The sequence below is a fragment of the Microcebus murinus genome, chromosome 2 (assembly GCF_040939455.1).
Source record: "Microcebus murinus isolate Inina chromosome 2, M.murinus_Inina_mat1.0, whole genome shotgun sequence".
In the NCBI taxonomy this organism is placed as follows: domain Eukaryota; kingdom Metazoa; phylum Chordata; class Mammalia; order Primates; family Cheirogaleidae; genus Microcebus; species Microcebus murinus.
Genome location: NC_134105.1, coordinates 55,058,947 through 55,083,904, shown reverse-complemented (window position 1 = coordinate 55,083,904; position 24,958 = coordinate 55,058,947). Strand labels below are relative to the sequence as shown.

At 35.2% G+C, this 24,958-nt stretch overlaps 1 protein-coding gene across 4 annotated transcripts in view; it reads right to left on the bottom strand.

Moving 5' to 3' along the window:
* Positions 1 to 133: 133 nt before the first annotated feature.
* LRRC7 (leucine rich repeat containing 7) overlaps positions 134 to 24,958 on the bottom strand; it is a 510,593-nt gene continuing 485,768 nt past the window's right edge. For 3 of the 4 annotated variants that reach the window (XM_075999305.1, XM_075999312.1, XM_075999310.1), the window contains one exon: positions 134 to 24,695. In XM_075999305.1, coding sequence (XP_075855420.1) covers positions 24,588 to 24,695 — 108 coding nt within the window. In that variant the 3' untranslated portion in view covers positions 134 to 24,587. The remainder of the gene's footprint in view (positions 24,696 to 24,958) is intronic. The other variant, XM_075999314.1, reaches the window with a different exon arrangement.

Here is a 24,958-nt window from a genome sequence, read left to right as displayed (position 1 = left end):
CCACATAGAAATCTTAAAATGTACTTTGTTTAAAGACTTATTAAGCAGTTATTTGTATGTCTGATCTATTCTGTGTGTGTTTTAATCTAACATTGTATGTCTTGTTTCCAGCATCTTAATTTTAAAATTTGCTTGTGATCTGTTGTTTTTTTTTTTTTTTTTTTTGAGACAGGGTCTCCTCTGTTGCCCGGGCTAGAGTACAGTGGCATCATCATAGCTCACTGCAACCTCAAACTCCTGGGCTCAAGTGATCCTCCTGCCTCAGCCTCCAAAGTAGCTGGGACTACAGGTGCACATCACCACACCCAGCTAATTTTTCTATTTTAGTAGAGAACAGGGTCTTGCTCAGGCTGGTCTCCTCCTGGCCTCAAGCAATCCTTTCTCCTTGGCCTCCCAAAGTGCTAGGATTACAGGCATGAACCACTGGTCCAGGCCTGCTTGTAATCTTGGTAAGACTAAACTTGTAGTCATCTAATAATTTTCTAAAAGGGAATTTCATATAAGCAAACTTGATTTAATAAAAATTAAATGTAAACATTTTTGTTTATACCAAAATTATCAGAAGTAGGTTGATCAGTCATTATAACACCATATGATTATATTAAATATCCAATTCAATAGCATGTATGTCAATTTCTATAGATAGATTGATAGCTTTTGGATAATCGAGGCATGCTTATATTACAAAAAAAGGTCACTGCTAATAAAGATAAATACTACATATTCATAATAAAAGTTACATTTTTCAAATATTGATTACAATGTTTATGGTTTTGTTTCTTAAAAAACATGCCCTTTTCATATCACAACTCTGTCACTAAGAAGTCGTCTTTGATAGTAAACAAAAGACACTTTACAATAAGGTGACATTTTATTATTTATACAATAAAGAGACTTTTATGTTATTCAAAACACTTTTTTAAATACTGAAAAAGTTGAGTACACCAAAGCCGAAAATGGCTCTGCTATACACTGCACAGCATTATTTTAGTCCCTGTTTTTTATATCTGTACAGAAAGCATCTTCAAAATGCATTCTAATCACATTGTACACCTTTACCAATTAGTATCAACACATAAAATAAAACTGGAGAATACAGCTTGCATTTGCAAATTAACTGACAAAGTAATTTCACTAATCAGTAAATTTAAAATATAGATTCATAGGACTTCTTTGCACATAAAATGAAGCAGCTTTCAAGGTCATTATGGTCTCATACTGCAAAAAATCCATTAAGTACATTCACGATCTATGTTAATAAAGTAGTAAATATGTCTTCATTCAGTTTTATTTACATCAATATGTAGTTCAACTAAAAAGTACTGTTTAGTCATGATACAGTAGTCTTTTAAACACATACAAAAATGACAATTTTTATATATAATTTAAGCTTAAAATCACAATTATCTCAAAATATTAATTACAATACAGCCATTTCAATTAAACATGTTATGATTTTTTTTTATAAAATGGTAAAATTTTTTTATTAAAGTAAGCAATTTGTTTTGAATTGGCTAGAGTACACCCAAGTAGAAAACCTTAAATGTTAAGAGGTGTTTCCTGCCCCCTCCCACCCAAATTTGTATACAGCCACCTAGGCCAGCAAAGAGACAGAAAAGGCCCCAATTTATAAAGATTAAGTCTCTTTTGCTGCACTGCTGTGGCTTGTTAGTTCTTCCATAAAAGCTTTACAAGGGGCGTGTCAATAAACTATGCAATGAAACGCATGCATTAATATACAATATGTCTATGTAAAATGTCCATGTTTACTAATGCACATTAAGATGTTCACAAAGACTGCAAAAGAAGTCATAAAGAAGCACTTTACCAATTGCATATTGTAAATTTGAAAACTATAATATAATGGAATTTCTTTGAAATCAGATCCCAATTCAAGTGCTTTCTCTGGCTAAAGGAGCTCTGATTACTTGGCCTTCAGATGTTGTGCTGCACATATGGTAGTGAAGTCAGATGTCATAAAAGAATGAGTCTGGAGACTGTCTTCATTTTACTAAAATAATGACTATAAGTTGCATCACTGCCTAGCAATTTTTCTTAAACTTACAGAAGAGTGAAATATTTCACTAATTGAATTATATGACTTCAAATAAAAAAATGGAAAATTTGCATGTTTGGCATATGGGATGATATTAACTTGTATAGATGGAATTAAAACTTCTTTATAGAGTAATAAAAGGATTATGCCCCAAAAATGAATGAGGTCAAAAGTAATCAAGTATCAAGTAGTTTAGGAAATAAAAAATAATTTTCATGGACATTTAAAACCCCTAAAAACATAGTATCTGGTATCCTTTTACTTATAATTTTTAACAAATCAATTGAAAACCTTCTACTACCTTCCTTCATAACTGCTTGTCTTAGTTTAATATTTCTTTTCTGAACAGAAAGAGACCATAGTTCATTTGATGATTTATTAATGCTTATATACAACTGAGTGGGGGGTGCCCTTGGGTGGTGGTAAAGTGAGAATAATAAAACTACAGTACTTGCAATAACCTACAGTAACCTTGGAATCATCTTATTTTGGAAGGTCATTTGTGATGGTCTTTGAATTTTACAAACAGAATTCAGTAGGTTTACCTCTGATTTTCCACTAAACTTGAAAAAATTTTCTTCTTCATGTGAAGACAATCCTTAAGCTTCCTTTAGTCCCTTCTATACACTGAGTACCAAGAGAAACTTGATTGGCTCTTCAAGCAAAATATATCTGGTTTGTCTTTCTATCAGTTATCTTTCTCCTTTTTATTCCAAACAAAACAGTAAGATTTGCATTTTCAGGGACGCAAATGTAGTTGAGGATGTTAAAGGGAAATGCCTAAACATCATAAAGCAGAAGTGTTAAACATTTATTGCTTTCCATTAACACTAGGTGTCGTCAAAGCTAAAGCCAAATTTCCTAGAGTAAAACTTAACAAAAGACAGTCCTTACTGACATGAACCAGAAGCCTTTTTCCACATGCAAGACCAGTAAGAGTCCTCTGAAGTGGAAAGACTCTACAAGTATTGAAAATAAAATTTATTTCAACAATAACATTCTAAAAATAAATTTTCAATCTTTCTAGCAGATGTGGGAACTGCTTTATGTTCTGTCTGCCTGAGAGTTTCATCTTGGTTTTTGTATGATCTTTCCAAAAAATTATGTATAATTTCCTGACTAAGACATATTCTTTAATAGAGGGCTGGGAAGGGTAAGAAGGATGGAGAGATACAAAGAAATACAATGTGATTTCTTTTGTCCATTTTTCAAATGCTTTCCTTCCTTAATCTAGCTATCATAAAGGTCAACTGACCTGCATACCTGGGCATTTAACTTCATTTAAATTTTAGCTGTGCAAAACAAATGTGCAAAGAAAAATGCCTTCTATATATGTGTGTCTATACATAGACACAAAACCTGAGTCACAATAAAAGCTTTTAATATAAGAAAACTTTTCTTAATGTAGGAAAATAACCTTTAAAGAGCCAAAAAATACCTTTGTACAATATAAGCAGCTAACTTTAAAACTTCAGTGTGCTTAAGTATTACATATTTTATAAGACCCAGTAAAAGAGGGATCATTTATGTTTGATAGTTTCTTTAATTACAGCTGAGATAACCACATTTTTATTTCTAACATTTATTTTCATTCCCCTGAATTAATTTTTCTTTAAAAAAAAATCCAACTATCCTGTTTAATTTCTGACAGTTCCTGTTTTTTCCTATATTGAGGACATAGGAGATTTGGGTTTGCTAGGGATATAGCTTAGTGCCAAGCCACAATGGAATTCTAAAATTCAAAACAAGTACAATATATAATCTATTATGAAGAGATACATAACTTACAAAAATACTTTTTGGAGAGAGTTGGGCCAAAGTCTGCATGCAGCTGTTCTCATTTTCAGGCTCCCTTTCTACAGACTATTAGCTCTTAAAAACCCCTTCTTCATGCTCTATTTCCATAGCTTTGGGTAGGTTTCTTACCTTTTTCATACTTGAATCCTGAATTGTCTCAAATGAAGTACCCTTGCTCCTGTGCTGCCATCAGTTACAATGTCCTCTTTCCTTATCGACTTCATTGTTTTCTCTTTCTCTTTAGGGGCTTAGAACTAGGGAATGACTCCTTGGCCTCCTCTCTTGTGCAACCCTACTCATTAGGGGAAAATTTGCTTAAATGTTCCACTGTCTTATCTGATTTAAGGCTCAATTCAGGACATACTTATTCCCTGGGCTACATCTCATGCTTTCTGAGGAAATTTTATAGAAAAATCATTAAAAGTTGCTTCTCCGTGCTGCCCCAGCTGTCCTTGTCGTTAATTATGCATTTATGTTGGTTAAGTCACTGACATTTAGGGGAGAAGGGGAAGCCATCTGAACCAAAAGGTTCAGTCCTTGCATGTGTGGTTGATAGGAGGGCCTCTGAATACTTGTATCAATAGTTAAAGGGATTCTGGGCAGTGCCCTTTAATGCTGTCTTTTCTCTAGGGCCAGTGAGACTGTGTAGGGATAGGATGGGAAATGCACGCAGGAGGGAAGGGATTAGAGGCATTAGCTAAGGGAACTGTATTCTCTTCCTACCTTTTTATATGACACTTGCCTGAGGATCACTAGAAAGATTTTGTATTGTGCAGAAGGCTAAAAGCAGAGTCATGCTTTATCTGCCAACAGACTTGTTTCCATGGGAACCAGTGCAGAAAAATGAAAATACGACAAGAAGCCAAGGATTAAATGTGGAGAAAATTGATAGGGAGTTGGTTTCTACATGGCAATTTGAGCACTTGGAATTTAAAGAAACAGAAGGATCCTCATGTGGCCAGATCAATGAAAACGGACAAAATTACTTGCCAGTAGCTGGTCCCAGGAGGCTGAGATGTGCGGAATGCAGGGAGAGAGTAGTAAGGATGCTGTAATTTGGATAAGGGGTACCCTGTAAAATCCAGTTCTATCCTGATGAGGTTAAGCTCTTCAACCCAAATGTTAAACTAACCATATGATCAAATATGCCCTTTGGAGAAGCATGTCCATGCTTAGCTTGATAAACAAAAGCAGCCTGATGTAACAATTCCATTCTTACCTTTCCAAAGCCCGCACACACTCCTTGACAAGATTATTGCTTACCTAGTTTATTATTGCTTGAATCATCTTTCCAAATATTCAAAACCAAAAACAAAAAAATACCCCACCACTACAGCTTGCAAATCATTGGCTCCCTTCCCCAAGCAAGGCAGCCATTTTAAGTAACCTAGAATTTAGTTTCTAATTAAGGAAATGATTCACCTCACTTGATACAAACCCTCCCTGTGTACCCTCCTCTATCATTCAGGATATGACAATAAGCTGATCAAACTGTAGGATTCCAAGAAAATCTTTAACAAGGACTTGGAGTTTCAGCCTGATCTTACACATGTACTTTTCAGAGGCTCCAGGGAAACTGTACCAGCCTTATCCTCCAAGCTCCCCAAAAGACTATTTTGTGAAGTCCTACAATTAATGCGTTATTCTTATGACATCAGCTTTGGCCTATATTGAAATGCAACTGCTCTGAGAAAATGGGGGAAGGCCACGCTGAAGATACTGATAACTTGATTTGCCCCTTCCTGGAGAACTAGTTTTCAACTAGTAGTGACCCCCCCTAACCTGACTTTCTCTTCTTCCCTTTAACTCACATAGAAAAAACTAGAAGCACCCACTGAGATAGAAGCCAGGAAGTAAGAGACAAGCCATTATTGGGTAGTTGTATACAGGGTACATCTAACTACAAATGGTCTGAATAAAATACACTGTGCAGTGTTACATCCACTGGACATAGATTTCACTAGAAATACTTAATTTCTTTCTCACTAATGACTTTCTGATCTATTCAATAGAGTTCCTTATTGAAGCCTTTGACAATCTCAACGATGAGTTCTTGAAATGTCAAAAGCTCATTAATTTCTCTTCTCCCAAGAGTACTGAATGAAATCCTGAATTCCAATAAAATACTTAAATCTTTTACCACTTGCATTTGTTAATATGTGTAGGACTGTAAACAAGAGGTTTGAGTACAGCGATCTTGCTTATGCTAACAGAATTTCTTATATCAATATTCCAGTGATATTCAGGATTGGAGATATCCATGTGTGGGTTTTGCAGGTAGGAAGCATTAGAATAACCTGAAGCAGAGCTAATCTTTAAAGCTACATAAAGCACTGCTTTTTACCAAGGACATGTAAGTAGATCTCTTTCTGAGATAGGCAAGTAAAATATAACAGGTCTTTATAAGAATCTATGCTTTTGAATTTGTCATATAATAAATAAGAGATTGCTGCTTTTCATTTCTGATATGGTCTCTTTAAAATTAGGCAGCCGATGCCTGGAAGAAGACAGGATGGAGAGGATTAAACTAAAGAATGATTAGTTTTACTGTAACTTTTCACTGATCCTCTCACTGGTAGATCATACCTTGGACAAACTTGAGCTTCTCTAGGTTGAAATTCCATCTGACTCTACTGCATTTAATAGTTTTACCACATCTATACATTCCACAGACAGGATTTTAAAACTGTTCTAACAATCTATGAGTCACAGGGTATTGAGAATTTTAATTTTGGTCCTTCAAAATTTGTAAACAATTTTATTCATCCTCTTAACGTTCTATGAGGTTGTATAAATTATTCTCTGTTATATCATGTACCTTAAAGAATTAGAGAAATACAGTTTTCTCTAGTTTATTGTACAGCTCAATACAATGGTTCACAAAAGAACCAATCTCCCTAATTTTAGGATATTTATTGCTTTCAACTACTGCAAGTATTTGAAAATAGAAAAACTGAAAACGGACTTATGAGTGGAATAATGATGTCTGTGTAGTAGGCATTATACTTTACAAAACTGATTTTTTTTTTAAAGATGGCTTTTCCATGTTGGCCATTGAACATACATAGATACAGGGCCGTGTTTCCCCCAATATCTTTCAGCATAGATCTCCAGCAATAAGCGCACAGTGGTACTTGAAAGTGATGAGTCCTTTGATTATTTAAAAGGCACACTTTCGTTTTCACATGTAAGCATGCTGCACATTCCATTGCATATTTTTCATAAACTCATATTTTCTGAGTTGATGCACAAAAACATTAAGTTGCTACAAGGAAAATCTCACCATTTCATGACCAAATGGTAGTGAATTTTCTAGACCAGGGGTGGGGAACCTGTGGCCTTCTAGGTCCTTAAGTGTAGCCTTTTGACTGACTCCAAATTTTATAGAATAAACCTTTTTATTAATACATTTTTGTTCATGTTTTATATTTTTGTCATTTTTAAAATGAACAGATTTAAAATACCAAAGAATAAAATAAATTTCAATGAGTGATCCTCCCAAATTGACTGACACAATTACAACATTAGTAAGCCATAAGAGCTAAATTGACAGCTACTACACTCATGATTTAGTTCTAACTTCCCCTGCCTGACTGGCACCACTGCTACACGAGGCTGGTTGGTGAAAGTTTACGGGTGTTGAGTTTGCCAGTCTGTTATCAGTTTTTGACAATGGTGTACTGTGTTTCTGTTTGAAGTGGAATTTGTGAATAGTTGTACAGCTCAACAGTATTTTTTAATTCTGTCTGCTTAACAGCCCATCATATCAAAGAAGACCAAGAGAACGCTGAAGGAAGAAAACAGATTTTTTAATGTTGGGAATTGCAATATTTTCTTGTTTCTCCTAAATATAAGATGATTTGCTTCCTTTGTGATACTGCAATATCAACATTAAAGAAATTCAATGCTCATCAGCATTATAACACTCATAAGGACCACAAATATTTTAAATTAGAGGGAGAGGCGCAAAAGGTTGTATTTCAGAAAGTAAAAGATTAAAAGCAAAGACAATTTTTTCAAGCAGCAATAAGACCTGGATATAAATCCACTGAAGCAACTTATAAAGTAGCTTATATACTCGGGGAAAAGGGAAGCCGTTCAGTGATGTGAAAATTGTGAAAGAATGCATTTTTTTTTTGAAGTTGTAGGATGCTTAGGCCCCAATAACATTTCAAAGTACAAACAACTTCCTCTTTCAAGGAGAACCATAACTGATTGGCAGCATGAATTAGCCTTCAACTTAACGTAACTTCATGCTATACTTCAAAAGGAAAATATATATTATTCAGTTGTTTTGGATGAATCAACTGATACTACTGATTTTGCACAGGTTTTATACTTCATTTGGGTCATAATAGAAGATTTTCTTTGTTATAAAGAGTTACTCGCTTTGGGAACTCTTTGAACAGAACACAGGGAATAGATATCTTCAACAATTTTCAAGATAAATGTCATGGAGTTGGACGGGATTTGGTAAATTTAGTGAGTGTATGTAAAGACGTTGCACCTTCCATGACAGGAAAACATGAAGGGTTTATTGCACAGATAAAAAAAGTATTAACAGATCCAGATGCTCTCACTTCTCTTCATAGTATCTTGCATCAGCAAAATCTCTGCTAAAGGTAGTGACACTTTGCACCAAGTTGTAAGTATTGTTAACTGTATTTGTGCAAATGCAACAGGGCATTGTCAGTTTTGTAACATGCTACAGTTGAACAATGAGGTGTATTCACTGTGGATTTGACATCATTCTAAAATGTGTTGACTATTGCAGGGACAGGTGTTAGCCAAAATTTTATCTCTGTGAGAACAGATAGTTAAATTTTATGAAGAACAGAATTAGCAGTGTGAATTATTGAAAGAAGATTTCTATAGGAATGAAGCGTTTCTGTTGATACCATGTCAAATCAAAACTACTTGAATATTTCTTTGCAAGATAAGACTAAGTCTATATTTGATATGTGGCAAAAACTCAAGCATTTAGAAAAGAGCTCTCTTTTTTCAAAACACTTCTTCTTCAAAAGAAAATTTCAGATGAACATTTTTCCCAGTTAGCAGAGGTCACTGATGAGCAGGGTGATATATGTGAATCACTTGAAGAATACGCAGCTGTTATAGACCTATTAATTGGAGAATACAATGAAAGGTTCACTGACTTTGAGAATCATGACATCACACTCAAATTAGCATTTCAGCCTCACCTACTTAATATCACCAAGGCATCTAAAGAGCTACAGATGGAATTGATTGAGCTCTCAGTAGATGACATTTTAAAGTCATTGTTTGATGTTAGGAAAGAGCCAATTGAAATATGGAAAAATGCTGAATACCCATGCCTTAGGCAACATGCTTGAAAAATGCTTTCTTGCTTTTCAACCACTTATTGCTGTGAATCTACATTCTCCTACCTAATACAAATCAAGATGCACTTAGGTCACACAAATGACTGATAACCATCGAGAGGATCAACTGCAACTGCAGATCTCCATGCTACAACCAAATATTCAAATGCTTTCCAATGAAAAGCAGACACAAAGAAGTCATTAAAAGGTTAGTTAACTTTGAAATTAACAAATAGTTTTCATTTTTTGAAATTATTAAATACTTATATTAACCCTTTGCACTCAGATGTCGAGTGTGACTTGACATGGTTAGCAAAAATTATAGAGATTAAAATTACTCTTTGAATGTATCAATAATTTGAAATATAAAAAAATCCAAATAAATAAGTTTGTATGAAAAGACACTCCAGTTTTTATTCTACTGCTGTACTTTGTAAAATCTAGGGTATTTAAAAAATTAAATCCCGAGTAGAATAAAGGAATCGAGAAAAAAGCAAGTGCAAAGGGTTAATAGATTTTTACAAAATGTACCTTTTTATGTATATCTAATTGAAGTTTCTTGAATGCAGCTTTATTGGATTATAGCAAAATTAATGCAGCTTTCCAATATGAGAACGTTTCCCACCCCTGTTCCAGAGTGTGACTGAACTCAAACACTTTGAACCCATCTTTATTATATAGTTGCTATTCTATCTCTAGGCTGATCCTTACCTGAGCGAAACATCCTTGATTTTAACCTCAGTGAGCAAACAAAAACTCTGAGATGTTGTTGGAAATAAAACCATACTTGCTATTTCTTTTGCCAAAGAAATGTAATCTTTAAAGAGATTCTTCCCTTAGAATAAATTGTGGGGATTTAGATGGCTACCACTTCTTAATACTTAGAGAGGCTGCCTTGGGCAGCTAAATTCATTGTCAACAATGGAAAACTCTCAGAGAAAGATCTGGTGGGACAGGCCATGTCAGTATTTCAGCTGTCTGACATACATGAGACTTGATCTGTGTCTGCATAGTTCCAGGCATTCTTTAGTTTTTTACTTCCTAGAAAACTTTATCTTAGGTGCTGTTCAAGTTGCATTAATTACCTACTGAGTCCTAGTAGGTAATTAAGCACATAATATCCTCCTAATAGTGGAGTGTTTGCTAACAGTAAAGAGTATAACCTTTTCCTTGTATATAAGTGCATGATAAGTGCTTAGAATATTCAAGTCTACCAGAAGTGTGTACATTTTTCTTAGGTGTTTAAAACACGAATGATTTTAAAGGAAAGATTTCAAGGGACACTAATGGTTAACTTTTATTCTCTCCTTCTCTCAGATTGATACCTTCAAGTGGAATGGTAGGCTCTTGTTATCAAGCATTGAGATGCCTGCTGGGTCTTCAGTCCCTCCCTCCAGGAAGGAGGAGGTACCCTTGATTCCTGAAAGCCCTCTGGCTTCCAGCCCTAAGATGCAACGCCTTGGAAGGATGGAGTCAAAGGAAAGTGGGAAAGCTAGAGCTTAGTTAGCCGGTGACTACTCTTCCCTGATATGATTCACTCAGGATAATGCTGTAGTTACTTATGTCCCCAGTGTCACCTGAGACTTGTCCTTTTTGGAAAAATATATATATGAGGGATAGGAGCCTGCCTTCTTAAGAGAATAGAAAAATGTTCCTTATCTACATTAAAAACAGCTAAGCTGAAAAGAAGCATTGACATTTTATTAGACTGTGGCAATGCTTTGTTCTCTCCTCATATTTTGTACCTACACAATAGCATTTATTAGACTTTTTATGTATCTGTCTCCCTACTAGACTGTTTATTGAGGAGAGGGACCCTGGCATATTTATATTTGTATCTTCCACTATTCTCATAATCCTTTGTTCATTAATATTTGTTGATTAAATTGAATGCTCATCAAGAAAAACACAAATTGTTTTAACCACTGATAATTTAAAAAAAGATAAACACATAGATTGGCTAGAGGACAAACCTTAGGATAGTCCAGAGGAAGACTTAGGAGAGAACTCTTTAAACATCTCACTAAGCTAGATCTGTTCAAACCTATAGGTCTGGATGGATACTCAAAATATGAGCGTATATTTTGAGAGTATGAACATGCTGGGGATATTTATGGCAAGACTTAAAAAAAAGAAGACATAGTTCCTTACTTTTGAGTAGTTTGTGATGATCCCTAAGTAAAAAGGATAATAACTATCCTTTTTGAGAAATATGTGGAAATGTAAAAAACAAAGAGTGATATTGAGAGAGTTAGATAAATAAATCAATAAATGTGTGTGTGTGTATACACACACACAGAGAGAGAGAGAGAGAGAGAGAGAGAGAGAGAGAGAGAGATTAATTCCCAAGTTTGAATTTCTCTGAGAAATGACCACAAACATAGATCTTCAATGTTTGCTAGCAACATTCATGGTTTTATAGAGAACATATCAGTGATGGCCTGCTAGAGAAATCTGTCTTGATCATAATGAAACTGTGAGATCTTATCAAGTGCAAAATACTTAATTGCTAAGTTGAATGATCTCACAAATATGGCTGAAAAACTATATCCAAAAACCAGCTATCAAAGATGGCTGGTTTAAAATAGAAAGACAGCCAATAAAGACAAGGATTACAAAAGTCAGGAAGAATTTGCATACAGTAATATAGAAGAAAAATAACATTTGGCAAATGGGACTTTCCCACTACCTAACAGCCTTTCTTTTACAAAATTTTGGCTAATGAACACCAATAAAAGTGAAGTGTGGAGTATGATTATCATTCCCTTATTTCCCTGGGCAGTGACACAATTGGACAACCAGCGTCCTCCAGGTAAGGGAGGGGAGGAGTGCAAGGAGTATTTCAAAAGGACCCAGTGCATTGTAAGTAGCAGCTTCTCCTGCTTTATTCTCTTCCCACAACTGCTGGGGCCTTACACACTAACCCAACCTAGGTGATGTTCCCATTTGTACCTAAAAGCAGAGCTTCCCCACATCTAAACGTCATGACACAAATAGAAAATGATGATGTTTGTTCTGCAGAGGGGGTTACTGGTGGGTAAAAAAGTGACAGCAATAAGCCACAGTCTTTATACTCAGAGGAGATCAGTATTTCAGCACAAGAGGGAACTACTCTGCTGAATAGGAAGCTCTGACCTAGACATGGCTCCCAGGAACAAAAAATGAAGATTATCCATATATGCCAAAAAAACAAAACAAAACATTTTTGGTAATAGTTGATACCAAAAATCTAGAGGTAGTGCAAAAGAAAACAAAAAGCACTACTGGAGTACATAAATAGAAACTTTCAAGTAGTTTTATCATTCTCAGTAAAATTCTTCCTCATTTTCATTCTAATATCTAGTTCTGGATTTTACACTTAAACCTATTATAAAAAGCTTATGAGAAAGAATCAAAAAGTTGAACTAGGAAACCAGGCAAATCAAAAAGCCAAGAACTATATCCAAAAGAATAAAACAATGTCCACATCTGCTATATTTGCTTTAAAATATGTGGCAATTAAATTTGTTCAGGAGATAGTTAACTTCCTTGAAAAGAGAAGCACATTTGGTAAGCAATCCCAAAATGGTGCACTAAAATTGGCAGGCTTGAGGTCATAAAGAAGTTACAAAAGACCAACCCCCAAAAAAGATTGAACTGAATTTGCTAAGAAAGAGCACTCTATTCATATCTGGTGATCATGTGGCTAGAAGGAAACTGGGGTTTTGGGGAGGAAAACACCAGAGTATTTAAGTAGTTCCATGCAAACTTCAGAAAAGAACACCTTGTTTTCCCTTCTACTTTTGCTCTGAATTGGAAGAAAAAAGGATTAAATGGTTGGCAGAAAAACACTCTGAACACACAAATAAGTAGGGTTTTGATGGAATTAGCAAACCAGGAGCCCAGATAAGGATGATGGCTAAGTTGTGAGGGTGAGGAGGGTAAGGAGATAATTAACTTGGAAGTAGTAAACAGAAACATTTGGCATTTTGTTTGTTTAGCAATAATTCAGCCATCAGAGGCTTTGAAATTCCAAATATCTAAGAACCAAAATAACTTGAGGACACATGTCACCGATGCTGCCAGAGGTTCTGTGCATTCAACACCCATACATCTGACTCACAGAAGAGAGGCTGAGGGAGATTATAAGCTATGCCTGGAATCTGGTTATGAGATACATTTTGAAATACATTCCTTATTCACTTCATAATAATACATAATCTAATTATAATATGCTGATTACTTATACACATGGATAAAATTAAAAATGAGTTTATGCCAGATGTCTAGTTACTGCCAGATAGAAATAAAGCTATGCCAAGATACACACATATTCAGATTGGGCTAGTTTTATAACTATATAAAGAAGGCTAAGCTAGGCAAACTTAGTTAAGTTCCTGATTAAGTTTTGGAGAGCTCACTTAAAACATAAATTTCAAGGCCAGGTGTGATGGCTCATACCTACAATCCTAGCACTTTAGGAGGCTGGGAGTTCAAGATCTTATGTCTACAAAAAATATATATATATACTTGAAAAATTAGCCAGGCATGGTGGTGTGTACCTGTAGTCCCAGCCACTTAGGAGGCTGGGGCAGGAGGATTGCTTGAGCCAGTAGTTTGAGTTTGCAGTGAGCTATGATGCCACTGCACTCTAGCCCTGGCAAAACAGCAAGACCTTGTCTCAAAAAAATTTATTTTATTTTTGAGTAATTACAGCGTATCTATTTCTTCTATATGTACTTGGAATGAGAATATCTGAAGGAAGTGTGGTTAAAATAATGGGAGATAGGCACAAAATATTTGGAAAACAAAGGCAAGTTAGAGAAATTAAACTAGTGGACGTCATAATTAAACAATTAAGGAGCCTCAAAACTTTAAAGCACACACTTACCTAAGGCTTGGAGAGAGCAATCTCTGACTCTATGATTGGCTTCTGGGTGGTTGATAACACCTCAGAGATTTAGTAAAAAAATATAGAAAACTCATTTATGGGTCACTTGAAGAAAACAAAAACACAAAATATAGAAACTGTTTAAAATAATCCCAAAACTCTTATATTTCTACCTTTTATTTTTAAAATTTAGAGCATTGTTTCAAATTAATTCTCTGAGAAGAGTGTGGAAAAGGGTATTGTTAATAATTACATCAGTACAGCAAGCATAAAAACAGGCTATGTAGGCCGGGCGCTGTGGCTCACGCCTGTAATCCTAGCTCTTGGGAGGCCGAGGCGGGCGGATTGCTCAAGGTCAGGAGTTCAAAACCAGCCTGAGCAAGAGCGAGACCCCGTCTCTACTAAAAATAGAAAGAAATTAATTGGCCAACTGATATATATATTAAAAAAAAAAATTAGCCGGGCATGGTGGCTCATGCCTGTAGTCCCAGCTACTCGGGAGGCTGAGGCAGAAGGATTGCTCGAGCCCAGGAGTTTGAGGTTGCTGTGAGCTAGGCTGACGCCACGGCACTCACTCTAGCCTGGACAACAAAGCGAGACTCTGTCTCAAAAAAAAAAAAAAAAAAAAAAAAAAAAACAGGCTATGCTGAGTGTGTGGTCAGACTTGCCAAGGCTCAGATATAAAAAGTATATGTAAGGTCTCCATCTAGTGGTGGCTCTTCTCAACTGCAGACACATGTTCCTTAAAAAAATATGTGGATGTGTTAAACTATATATGAGAACAGTATGTGTCAGACTTGAACGTGATAATTTAAACGGAGGTTTTTATTGAGACAAAACACAATTTGTTGCTTTGTCAGGGTGGGTTACAGAGGTAAGTGGTAGTCCCTTCTCTGGAGAAATTTAAGAATACCATTAATTCTTCCCTGAAGGTAGACAGATGAACAAGATCCTGTCAAGGCCCTTCTCTGTCTTATGATAGAACAAAAATTTTGCTCGTTTCTCTACAGAACTTTGACCCATGGCTATGTTGTTTTATATTGGCAATTATTGCTCCTGTAATTTTGTTTTTATGAGATATCTTTTAGTGATTTTCCTTGTTTGGAGAAGTTGCATGACTGAAAAATTACATGCTACATTACAAAAATAGTTTCTAGAAAGGAATAGCAATTATATTTCCAATATATGCCTTATTTTTCATTTAGAATTCTTTTGACATCTGGAAGAGCAGGAGTGAGGCCAGAAACCAAGAACTGAAAGATCACTCTTCAGGCCCAGGGAGAGGAGAGGGAGAGGAAGGGAATTTGGGGGCCATCTGAAGAAAGGGATGTGGTCACCAGAGCCAAAAGACTGGACTGGAGGATGTACCTGAATCTATTTTTTTCATCCAGTTTTTCTGTTTTTCTGTATCAGCCCTTTATCGGCTTTCTTTTCCTTTTCTCATTCTTACTCCCTTAATAATTTATTAATTTCTCTCCCTCCCAGTCTTACTCTATTCTTGCTCTTATTCATTATTCTAAAATACTCTTACTTAAAAATATTTAAAATACTCTTACTATTTTAAAATATTCTTACCCACTTAATCTCCTAATAATGTCACTCTCAATATTTCACTTTCATTTTTCATTCATTTTTATTCAAGGAGACCTTAGCATTCTTTTCCTCATGTAAATATATAGACACAGGGTTATAATACAAAATGTAGGCCTCTGGAGAGAATGAGGCATTATACTATCAAAGAAAACAATGATGGAATTTTCCTACAGACTAGACTCACAATTTCTAAATCTTTTTAAATCAAAAATCTTATGAAAATAAGGCATAATTTGCCAAAACAGAGAGTTAGCAAGTACTCCTTATACAAGAAATTAAAAAGCAGAGGCAGGATATGGGTAATAAGTATTAGAAGTATAAGCAAAATAATAGATAACAAAAGAATTTAATGTTTTGGAATATTTCACGCAATTCTGGAGTCAATGAATTGCTATGAAACTCAAATAGGAAAAATACAGCAAATATTTTTGAGAGAAAGCTAAGACAGAAATGTTTCATTTGCAAAGAAATGAAGGTCCCATGAGGGAATAAAGAAACTGTGGTCAGGAGCTTACTAACCTGAGGCTCTCCCCTCTTAGTGGCTGGATTCCATTTTTTGTCTCTACAAGGAAAGGATCGAATGAAGCCAATGCTAATGGCAGTATAAGTAATATGCTCTCTTTTTACTTTGAGATCAACAGGCCAGATTCTGACCTCTACAATAGGTCCTGGGGCCTGGCATAGTAGCTCACAGCTGTCATCCTAGCACTTTGGGAGGCCGAGCGAGGTGGGAGGGTCACTTGAGGCCAGGAGTTTGAGGCCAGTCTGGATAACATAGCAAGACCCTGTCTCTACAAAAAATAAGAAAAATTAGCCAGGCGTGATGGTGCATATCTGTAGTCCTAGTTACTCGGGAGGCTAGGCAAGAGGATCTCTTGAGCCTAGGAGTTCAAGGGTACAGTGAGCTATGAGCTCGACACTGTACTCCATCCTGGGAGAGAGAGTGAGAAACTCTGTCTTTAAAAAAAAAATTGTGAGGGAGGATATGGTTTTATCAAGGTAACCCTGATAACCCTGATTTTCTGTATTCTGTCTGGTTAATCATATCAATTATATAGGCTTTTGCAGTAGCAAGAGACTTTTGGTTGGATTATATGAAATTTTCAATTTAGGGATATAGAGTGTAGGGTCTATCCATGAAATGATGCCAAAGCGCAATGTGTAAACATTGTAATGCTGAACTGTGGCCAAAGACCTGTGGACAGACTATTCCTTTGCTTGAACAGGCAGCATGGGATAGCAGTTTAAATTATAGAGGTAAAATGGGGATGGAGACCCCTTTCTTCTAACTACCCTTCCCTAGCCCCATCTTTCTCACAACACCCTTTACTCTTCCCCCTACCTCCAAATTACAAAACTAGCTTAGGTAAAGTAATCTACCAAGTCACAATATAGAGGCAGAAGAATCTTGAAAAAGAGTCTAAAATCAGACTCAACTATATTCTATTGTCTCCTTAGTTCACAGAGTCATTTCACCTCTACAGGCTATTGGGGTCTCTGGGAAAATGAGGGAACTGGGCTTCATTATCTCTAAGATACCAAAACCCTGGCTCTATGAATTCAACCTCATGTATTCATTTCTCTGAGATATTTTTGATAACTATATGCATGACTTCTTCCCAGAAAAGAAATAAAAACCAAGCAAATCAAAAGGATAGATGTGATGTACTCCAATTAAATGAACAAAAGCCACCTCTTAAACTTTTGGGATGATGTTAAGTTCCTTAGAAAACACAAAAGGGAAATTAAACAAAACCGCTGAAAAACAGTAGAACAAGCCTTGAAGGTCTTAGAAAAATGCTAGGAAGGGGAAGAAGATTGGGTTAAAAGGGAGATTTTTTTTTAAACACTGAGAATGATGAATGAACTGAGAAGGTAAAAGGTTTGTGATCTAAGGTTACACAAATGGAACATCAACTTTCTGCTTAATTCACTATTTATTAAGTGCATTTACTTGCCAGACCTGTCATCCATTTAATCACTGCACAAATATTTATTGAGCATCTACTATGTTTCTGACACTATGACAGGTGACTAAGGATATATGGTAAGCAAAACGTCTGGGAGAACCTTTTGGAGGCACTCAACATAGAAGAATCTTTTCAAACACCGTGTTTCTTTTTAAGCAAAACTAGATGTGTTGCTTATTTCTAAGGCTCTTCTGCCTAGAAGGCATCTGTTAAGTATTGTCTCATCCTCTCAAGGTGCTTACAGTTGATAGGAGAGAAAACAAATACCAAATAGCTATAATCTCAAGCAGAATGTGAAAGACAGTACAATATATTAATATTAAAAAATTAATATGGTGATACTAAGGAAGAGAAATTTCTTCCCATTAAGATTGGGAAGGTTTCATGGTTATAGTGCTATTTGAGCTGGACAGTGAAGGCTACATATGATTTTGATAATTTAGAAAGGAAACGGAGAGGAAGGCATTCCAGAAGAGAAATCAGTGTGGGCAAAAGCTCAGAAACAAAAGTACAGCTAATACTTGAGAAAGGTAAGGATTTCCATATGTCTAAAATACTGAGTATGTATAGGATGAAGAAAAAATAAACAATTTGTAGATTCAGAGGGTCAAGCTCTTCTTGGAAGAATAAATAGATGTTTATGATATATGGATATGTGTGAACCAACCTCTTGCAAACAGTATTCTCATGGGATCAGTTGAACAACATGTAGTGAAAATATTCTTCACCCCACAAGTGAAGTAAAATGAAATGCAGCCAACTGATTGGCTGTTCAACTCATTGCATTTCTGAGTGCGTCAGTCTAATATTGTACTGCATGGACTCCTATGCTTCCTGATAGTAGTCATAGGAGGGACCTTTTGGGGGCACTCAACCTAGAGGAAAAATTTCAAACACCTCACATCTTTTCAAGTGTTGACTTCAGTTTCTTTTTTCATAACACTGGGGGCATATAGATACAGTGCTGGATTGAGGATACAGACTGAGGGACACTATTCTTCATTATATTACCTTTCCTCTGTAGTACAAACTGTCAAAATTCTGGCCCCTTTTCCAGAGAATTAAGAGATTCTGGTTTATATTTATCTTGTCCAGTAAGATAGCCACTTCTGCCATGTCTAGCCCATCAAACGTTGCCCTAAATCCTGGTAAATATTTGTAGGCTGGAGGACCCAGTAGGAAGACTTAATCTGCAGCTCCAAATGGAGCAACCATGCTTAAACCCAGACAGATTTGACTAGATAAAGAGTCTACTTCCTTCTGCAATAGATGGGTTGAGGGCAGGGACAAAGGGACTCACCACATTGCCTTGTACTTTCTTTGATCTGGAACTTCTCTCATCTTTCCACTTGATTGTGAGGTTCTGTGCAGAGGAGACCACATTACCACATTATATCCCTTGCAGTGCCTAATACATAGTCGATGCTCAACAAATATTTATTTTAATATTTGTAATCTTGCATTTAATGTTTTTGTTATATTTTTCAGTGAAATGTCTCCAAATGTTTTTAATTTATGAATGACATACCTTAAGCCTCTGAGATTCAGCTAGAGTAAATGTCTTCCTGTGGAGGAAATGCAGGAGTTTGCTGATGAAAAGAAAAGTCTCTGTACTAAGATATTTTACTCTAGGTGTAGAGATTTAGAGATACCTGGCTATTTGTTAGGCTCCTTACTCAGCATGTTATTTTAAAGGAGGAAAAAACCAGCACAAACAATACACTTGAGCAACAGTGATAGAAAAATTATACTTTCAAGGGTTGGATGATTCATTTAACCTTTTTTTTCAAAACCAATTTCTATATCCATTGAAATTTATGGTAGCTTAGGGAATGGGAAAAAGCCATTTTTTTTAAAGGAGAAAAGAAAATTATGCCAAATTTGTAAATCTCACCTGTGGAAATTTGACCCATGACTTTTTCTTTGGGTCAGCCCTACTGGTTCCAATACCAGACTAATAAAAGTCATAGGATTTCAGTACTTTCTACATGCGTATGAGTTGACTGTCCTACACAGAACCAAACCAGGGAAGCTCTACTAGCTGAAGAAAATGCCTCTAAAGTTGGAACCAGTAAATTATCTCCCCTTTCTGTCTTTTCTCCTTACTTTTCATAGAACTGCTCTCAGGGCAGATTAAGATAATCACATAGTTAAAAGTCTAGGGGATTCAATATTTCTATATTTTCACTGTATGTTTTAAAATAAGAACTTACAATGGACTTTTCCTCTCAGTTTGTTAAAAATCTCCGAATTCTCTGAAGTAGAAGCTGTGCAATTTTTACCCTCACAGGAGAGTGTTTCCAAACCCTTCTCTTGCAGACAGTGTTAAAGGTAAGGAACATCGGAACCTATCCCAGTAAAAGCAGCTGGGAAGCTTAGAGAAAGTCCTGCAGTCTGGCAAAATCCAACATTTTAAAAACAAGTGGAAACGCGGTTTTACTAAGTATTGCCATCCTCACCCTTGCACACAAGTTTTGTTTGCTGTTGTCATAAGCACTCCACCTTTGGGCCTTAGTTAATGTAACTACTACAAGTTCCTTGATCACCCAAGAAAATCCTCCCCGATTGGAAGATGGGACCATCAGCTGATACTAAAGGATCTCCGAACAGCTAGAACTCTGAAGGGGGATCTTATCTTTGTTTCATCATCCGCTGCCTTAGAACAGCATGGGGAGTTGGAGGATGGCTCTATAGCAGCGACAGCAGCAATGAAGAGAGATCCGCTTTACATCCTAGAAACAGAAACGCTCCCAGAAGTTTCAAGAGAGAACTGGACAACTTGAGTGCATCTACCTTAGTTTTATATAGTGCAGTGTCTTGGAAAATATTAATACATTCTATGAACAGTTTAAATAAAAAAAGATGCATAGGAAAGCTGACACTCAGGATCTTCTATAATATTAACCCACGTGCTTTCCATAGTGCACATGTATTTGTCCATAGCCCACATTCTGTTTTCGTGCTAATGCAGTTTTGTGGCATGGTCTCGCTGGGTGATGGGGAAATATTCTGAGCCAAGGAAAGACACTTTTCTTAATGCAAGGTGGTTGTATTGTTAAGGGAAAATATTCATGCAAGTGATTTCCAATCTGGAGGTTTTCCCCTAATTCTCAGATGATCAGGTAACTAACTATAAGCATAAGGGAGGACATATCACCAGCCCAGAGTCTGAACACTGAATTAAGCTCAGAAAGATTGAGCATTTCTGTGAAAGGAGCTAAGGTGGAACTTCAACTCTGCTTGTCTTTATACTAGATACAGGACTCACCTTCTTAATGTATTGGGTTTCATTATTTGCACAAAGTTTTTACTGACCCAGTGTTCCAAAAGGAGCTGCTCTTTCGTCAGTATATCAGGAGTCGGTGAAAGATGTTGTCTAATTGAATTTACCAAAGACTTAAGTGGAAGTCCTATATCAATATGGCTTTTTATCTGGTTACATTGTATTCTTGGCTTTTGATAAGAGTGTATTTATCAGAATAGACATTCTTGATCTGTGTGCCAATGGGGGACAGAAATTGATTAAGGACAGCAGTAAAAGCTAATGGAAAGACTAGTTGTCAAGCACACTGTTTTCCAAAGCTTTAAATTGTGGTAGAGATATTAAATAGATTTCATGATTAAAATTAAAGTGTTTTTTGGTTTCCTTCATCTAATCATTTTGGCAAATTCAGATACTTTTCACTTAATATTTGAATACATAAATATAATTTTTTCAATGTTTTCTTACCTCTGAATATTCTTTCTCTTTAGCTCACCTGTTATATGATATTTCAGTTCTATTTTTAAATAAGCAATTATATTAGTGATATGTGTGCAGTCATTTTTAAAAGCAAATTAATGTTGTTTTGTCACTCCCTGTTTAAAGCTGTTTTTCATCTTGAAGGTGGTGATCCAAGGAAAGGTCTGAGATTATAACTGAGATTGTTTGACGTTTATGCAATTACAATTCTAAGTAACTGAGACATGTATCTTCTATAGGCTTCAATGAGCAATAAATTAGCACAGTGTAAATATTTTAACATTGACCTTGAACATTCTTTGTCAAAAATGCATTTATATTTTACATTTACATTTTGAAGTTATTCTGTGTGTTTAGATAATTTGTGTTGTCTGGAAGGTTGGAATTATTATAACAGAGCTTTTATGACAAAGTATTTTAAGTCTTGTAAGTAGTTTTTAAAATTGTCCAGTAATATCTATATCTTGCAAAATCTGTGACAATTCTACTAATGATTTTCAGTGCTTGTTCTTTCCACCTCCAACCTCAGTCCCCTCCATTAGATTTTACTGACCCATTATATATAAATAGCTTCCCCAGCAGAAGGAGTCCAATTAAAATCAAAGACCAAGAGGTAGAGTCTGTTGGAGCCATCATGAATTCCATTCCATTTTGTTGCTGTTGATTTTTGTTTTTTTAAAAAAGCACACCCTTGACTATTTTTGTTGTTGTTGTTAACATGAACCAGATTCTATTTTCAGGTAGCAAAACCAGTTACTGCAAAAAGTCAGTAATCAAAAATCAATGTATTACTGTGTTTTGTCACCTACAGAATCAATTAGTTATTTTCCCTTCAAGGGATTAGTGGTTCTATTCAGCCAGCCTAAAAAAAAAATGCCTCTTTTCATTATTACCTGCCTGTTCTCAGTATGCAAGATGAAAGTGCAATTGACAATGAGGTGCTTTGGCATTTCAGATTTCCCTTCCATTGGTCAAGGATCCTTTTTCTCTTTCCTCATTTCTGAACTACAGAATAGGAAGTATTAAAGCATTGGCTCAAGATAATGTTGTCACATCAGAAATGGCAGAAGTGTTTGCTAGGATTGTGATCCTCTCAGCTGTGTGCCTCAGAAGCATTTCCTGAAGCCCTGGGTTTGATGTGGGAACCTGACATAAGAAAAAGACTTGGGGCAGTATCTGGCTCTTCTCCCACCTCTCCCATAAAAGATTAACAAAACTGATGGGATGATCTGAGATATTTCATTGCCATCAAACTATACCTATGAGTTTGTTATTCTTTTAAGTAATCTTGTGAGGCCAATGAGGGCCTCTATCTTGATTAATGATGATCATCCTATAATATCTGTATACAGTGGCTTGGCATGAGTTTTGACAAAGAAAATTAGGCTCTGAAAGACATTTCTCATCAGAAACTCTCAATATATTAAAATGCATTTAAAAGTTACTTCTGGGAAACATACTAAGTAGGCTAGTCATTTAATCATTAGCTAATTGTCAAACCCTATAAAATCATGATATAATGTCACTCTGACATAAAGCAACATCAAAATTAGTGCATCATCTATAAAGTGAAGTATCATTTGCCTTCAAGTGACAAATTCTATTGCCAAAAAATACTACTGTACTTCTAATAAGTGACACTCATTTTAATAGACCCTACAAAAATACAATATTTTCAATGTCCCCATAAAACAATTAACTTACAAATATTTTTCTCAGAGCTTTGGTGATATCAATATGTGATACTATTGTGAAAATCCTAATAGAATACTTGAGACACTAGCATGGAAAGTCAATTAATTATATAACATAAGAACGATGTGGAAATATGAGAGAGAATGCATACAACCAACTCTTGGAAATTATTCTGTAATTTTAAATTAACATTTTAATCAAATTAATGACTAATATAAAAGAAATATTTTTAAAGGATAATAAAGTGAACTTTGATTATTTATGGAGGAAAATAGTTTCAATGCAAAAGTAAATAATTCTACATTAACTTTGCTTATCTTTCTCTCCACTGAGACAGCATTCAGAATTTTATATCACTTAACACATTTTTTGAAGAAAAAGTATTTTATCTATTTCTGCCCACAAAATTAGGCATCAAAATTAATAATATAGGTAGATTACAGCTCTGAGAAATTATATTTGAAGTTTCATATTTAAATACCAAAGTTTTTAAATCACCCACCATAATTTTCTGACAATAGTCTTTCTTAATGATAAATTTTTGTCAATTCCCCAAACTCATTTTAAATGATTTAAAAGTAGCAAAATAAATTAAGCAACACACAAATAAATTCCACATTTACAAGTAAAGAAATTACAGGGGCTACAGTTTATAATCAACATAAACTTGAAAGAAATAAAGCAATACCTTTCCTGCCACCCATCATCCACTGCTTAAATTTGTGGTGAAAGAGAGTTATCTACAATGACCTTTAGTCTGTTTCTAAACTCTGCATGTTTTGTAATTAGCTAAAGGCATTGGACAAATTAGTTTATTGTATTTTATTCGGGTCTCAGAGATAAATGACTAATTTATGAAATATTTCACTCTGTGTTATGAGAATTTAGCAAATGAATATGGAACCAAATATAAACACTTTATACCATATGTACAGTTACTTTCATAAGGCATTATCATGTAATTTTTATTGAAAAAGATTCAATATAGTAAAGTCTTATTTTAAGATATATTTTCTTTCTCAATCCGAGATGTTTATGAAAATATTGTTTTTATCTATATTGTTTTTGTATATATGCCAACATATACCTTGTGCTAGAAATATTTTATGGGAATTATAATTCTTTATATTTGTATTTTCTATATAAAGGCATATACAACTTTGAGGCAGTGTTTCTGATGGAGAGCAGAATTCGTAAAGAGCTTGTGTGTGCTTCCGTGCTCCGAAATTATATGAAATCCACTTTGAGAAGAAACTTATTTGGTTAAAAAAACAAAAACAAAAACAAAACTGCACCAATGCACAGCCCGAGGCTGACAATTAAAACTAATACATAACCACATGAACATCATATTTATAGAGTTAACATTTTTTAAGGATGATCAGTGCTAACATATAGTATTATACATTTGGCACTAATGTTTGCCATTGGTCCAGCAATTGGCAAAATTTGTTTCTATGTATAAATTTATTTTTGAACATTAGGTCTGGCTAGACGTATCTTCACTATTTATAAAAAATATTTAGACAGTAAGCTCACGTTGAATAACTAGGTCTACTGTGTTCTGGAAACTCTTCAGCAGTAATACAGCTTTTTCATGTTCCATATGTACAAAACTGTGTCCATTTGCCTGTAAATACATAAATAAAACAAGGCAATCAGTGCAAACTGTTTATCAATGTATCATTATTTCTAATCATAAGATTCATGGGAGCACTGAGCCATAAAAAGTTAGCTGTTTTTAAAATTCACAATGGAATTTCAACTACAGATGTAATGAATTAATGTTACCCAGATTCAACTCAATTTATGAATTCAACAAATATTTATCAAGTACCCAATATGTCTTTGCCACTGTGCCCTCATAAAATTACACTAGTGAATAACAGATAG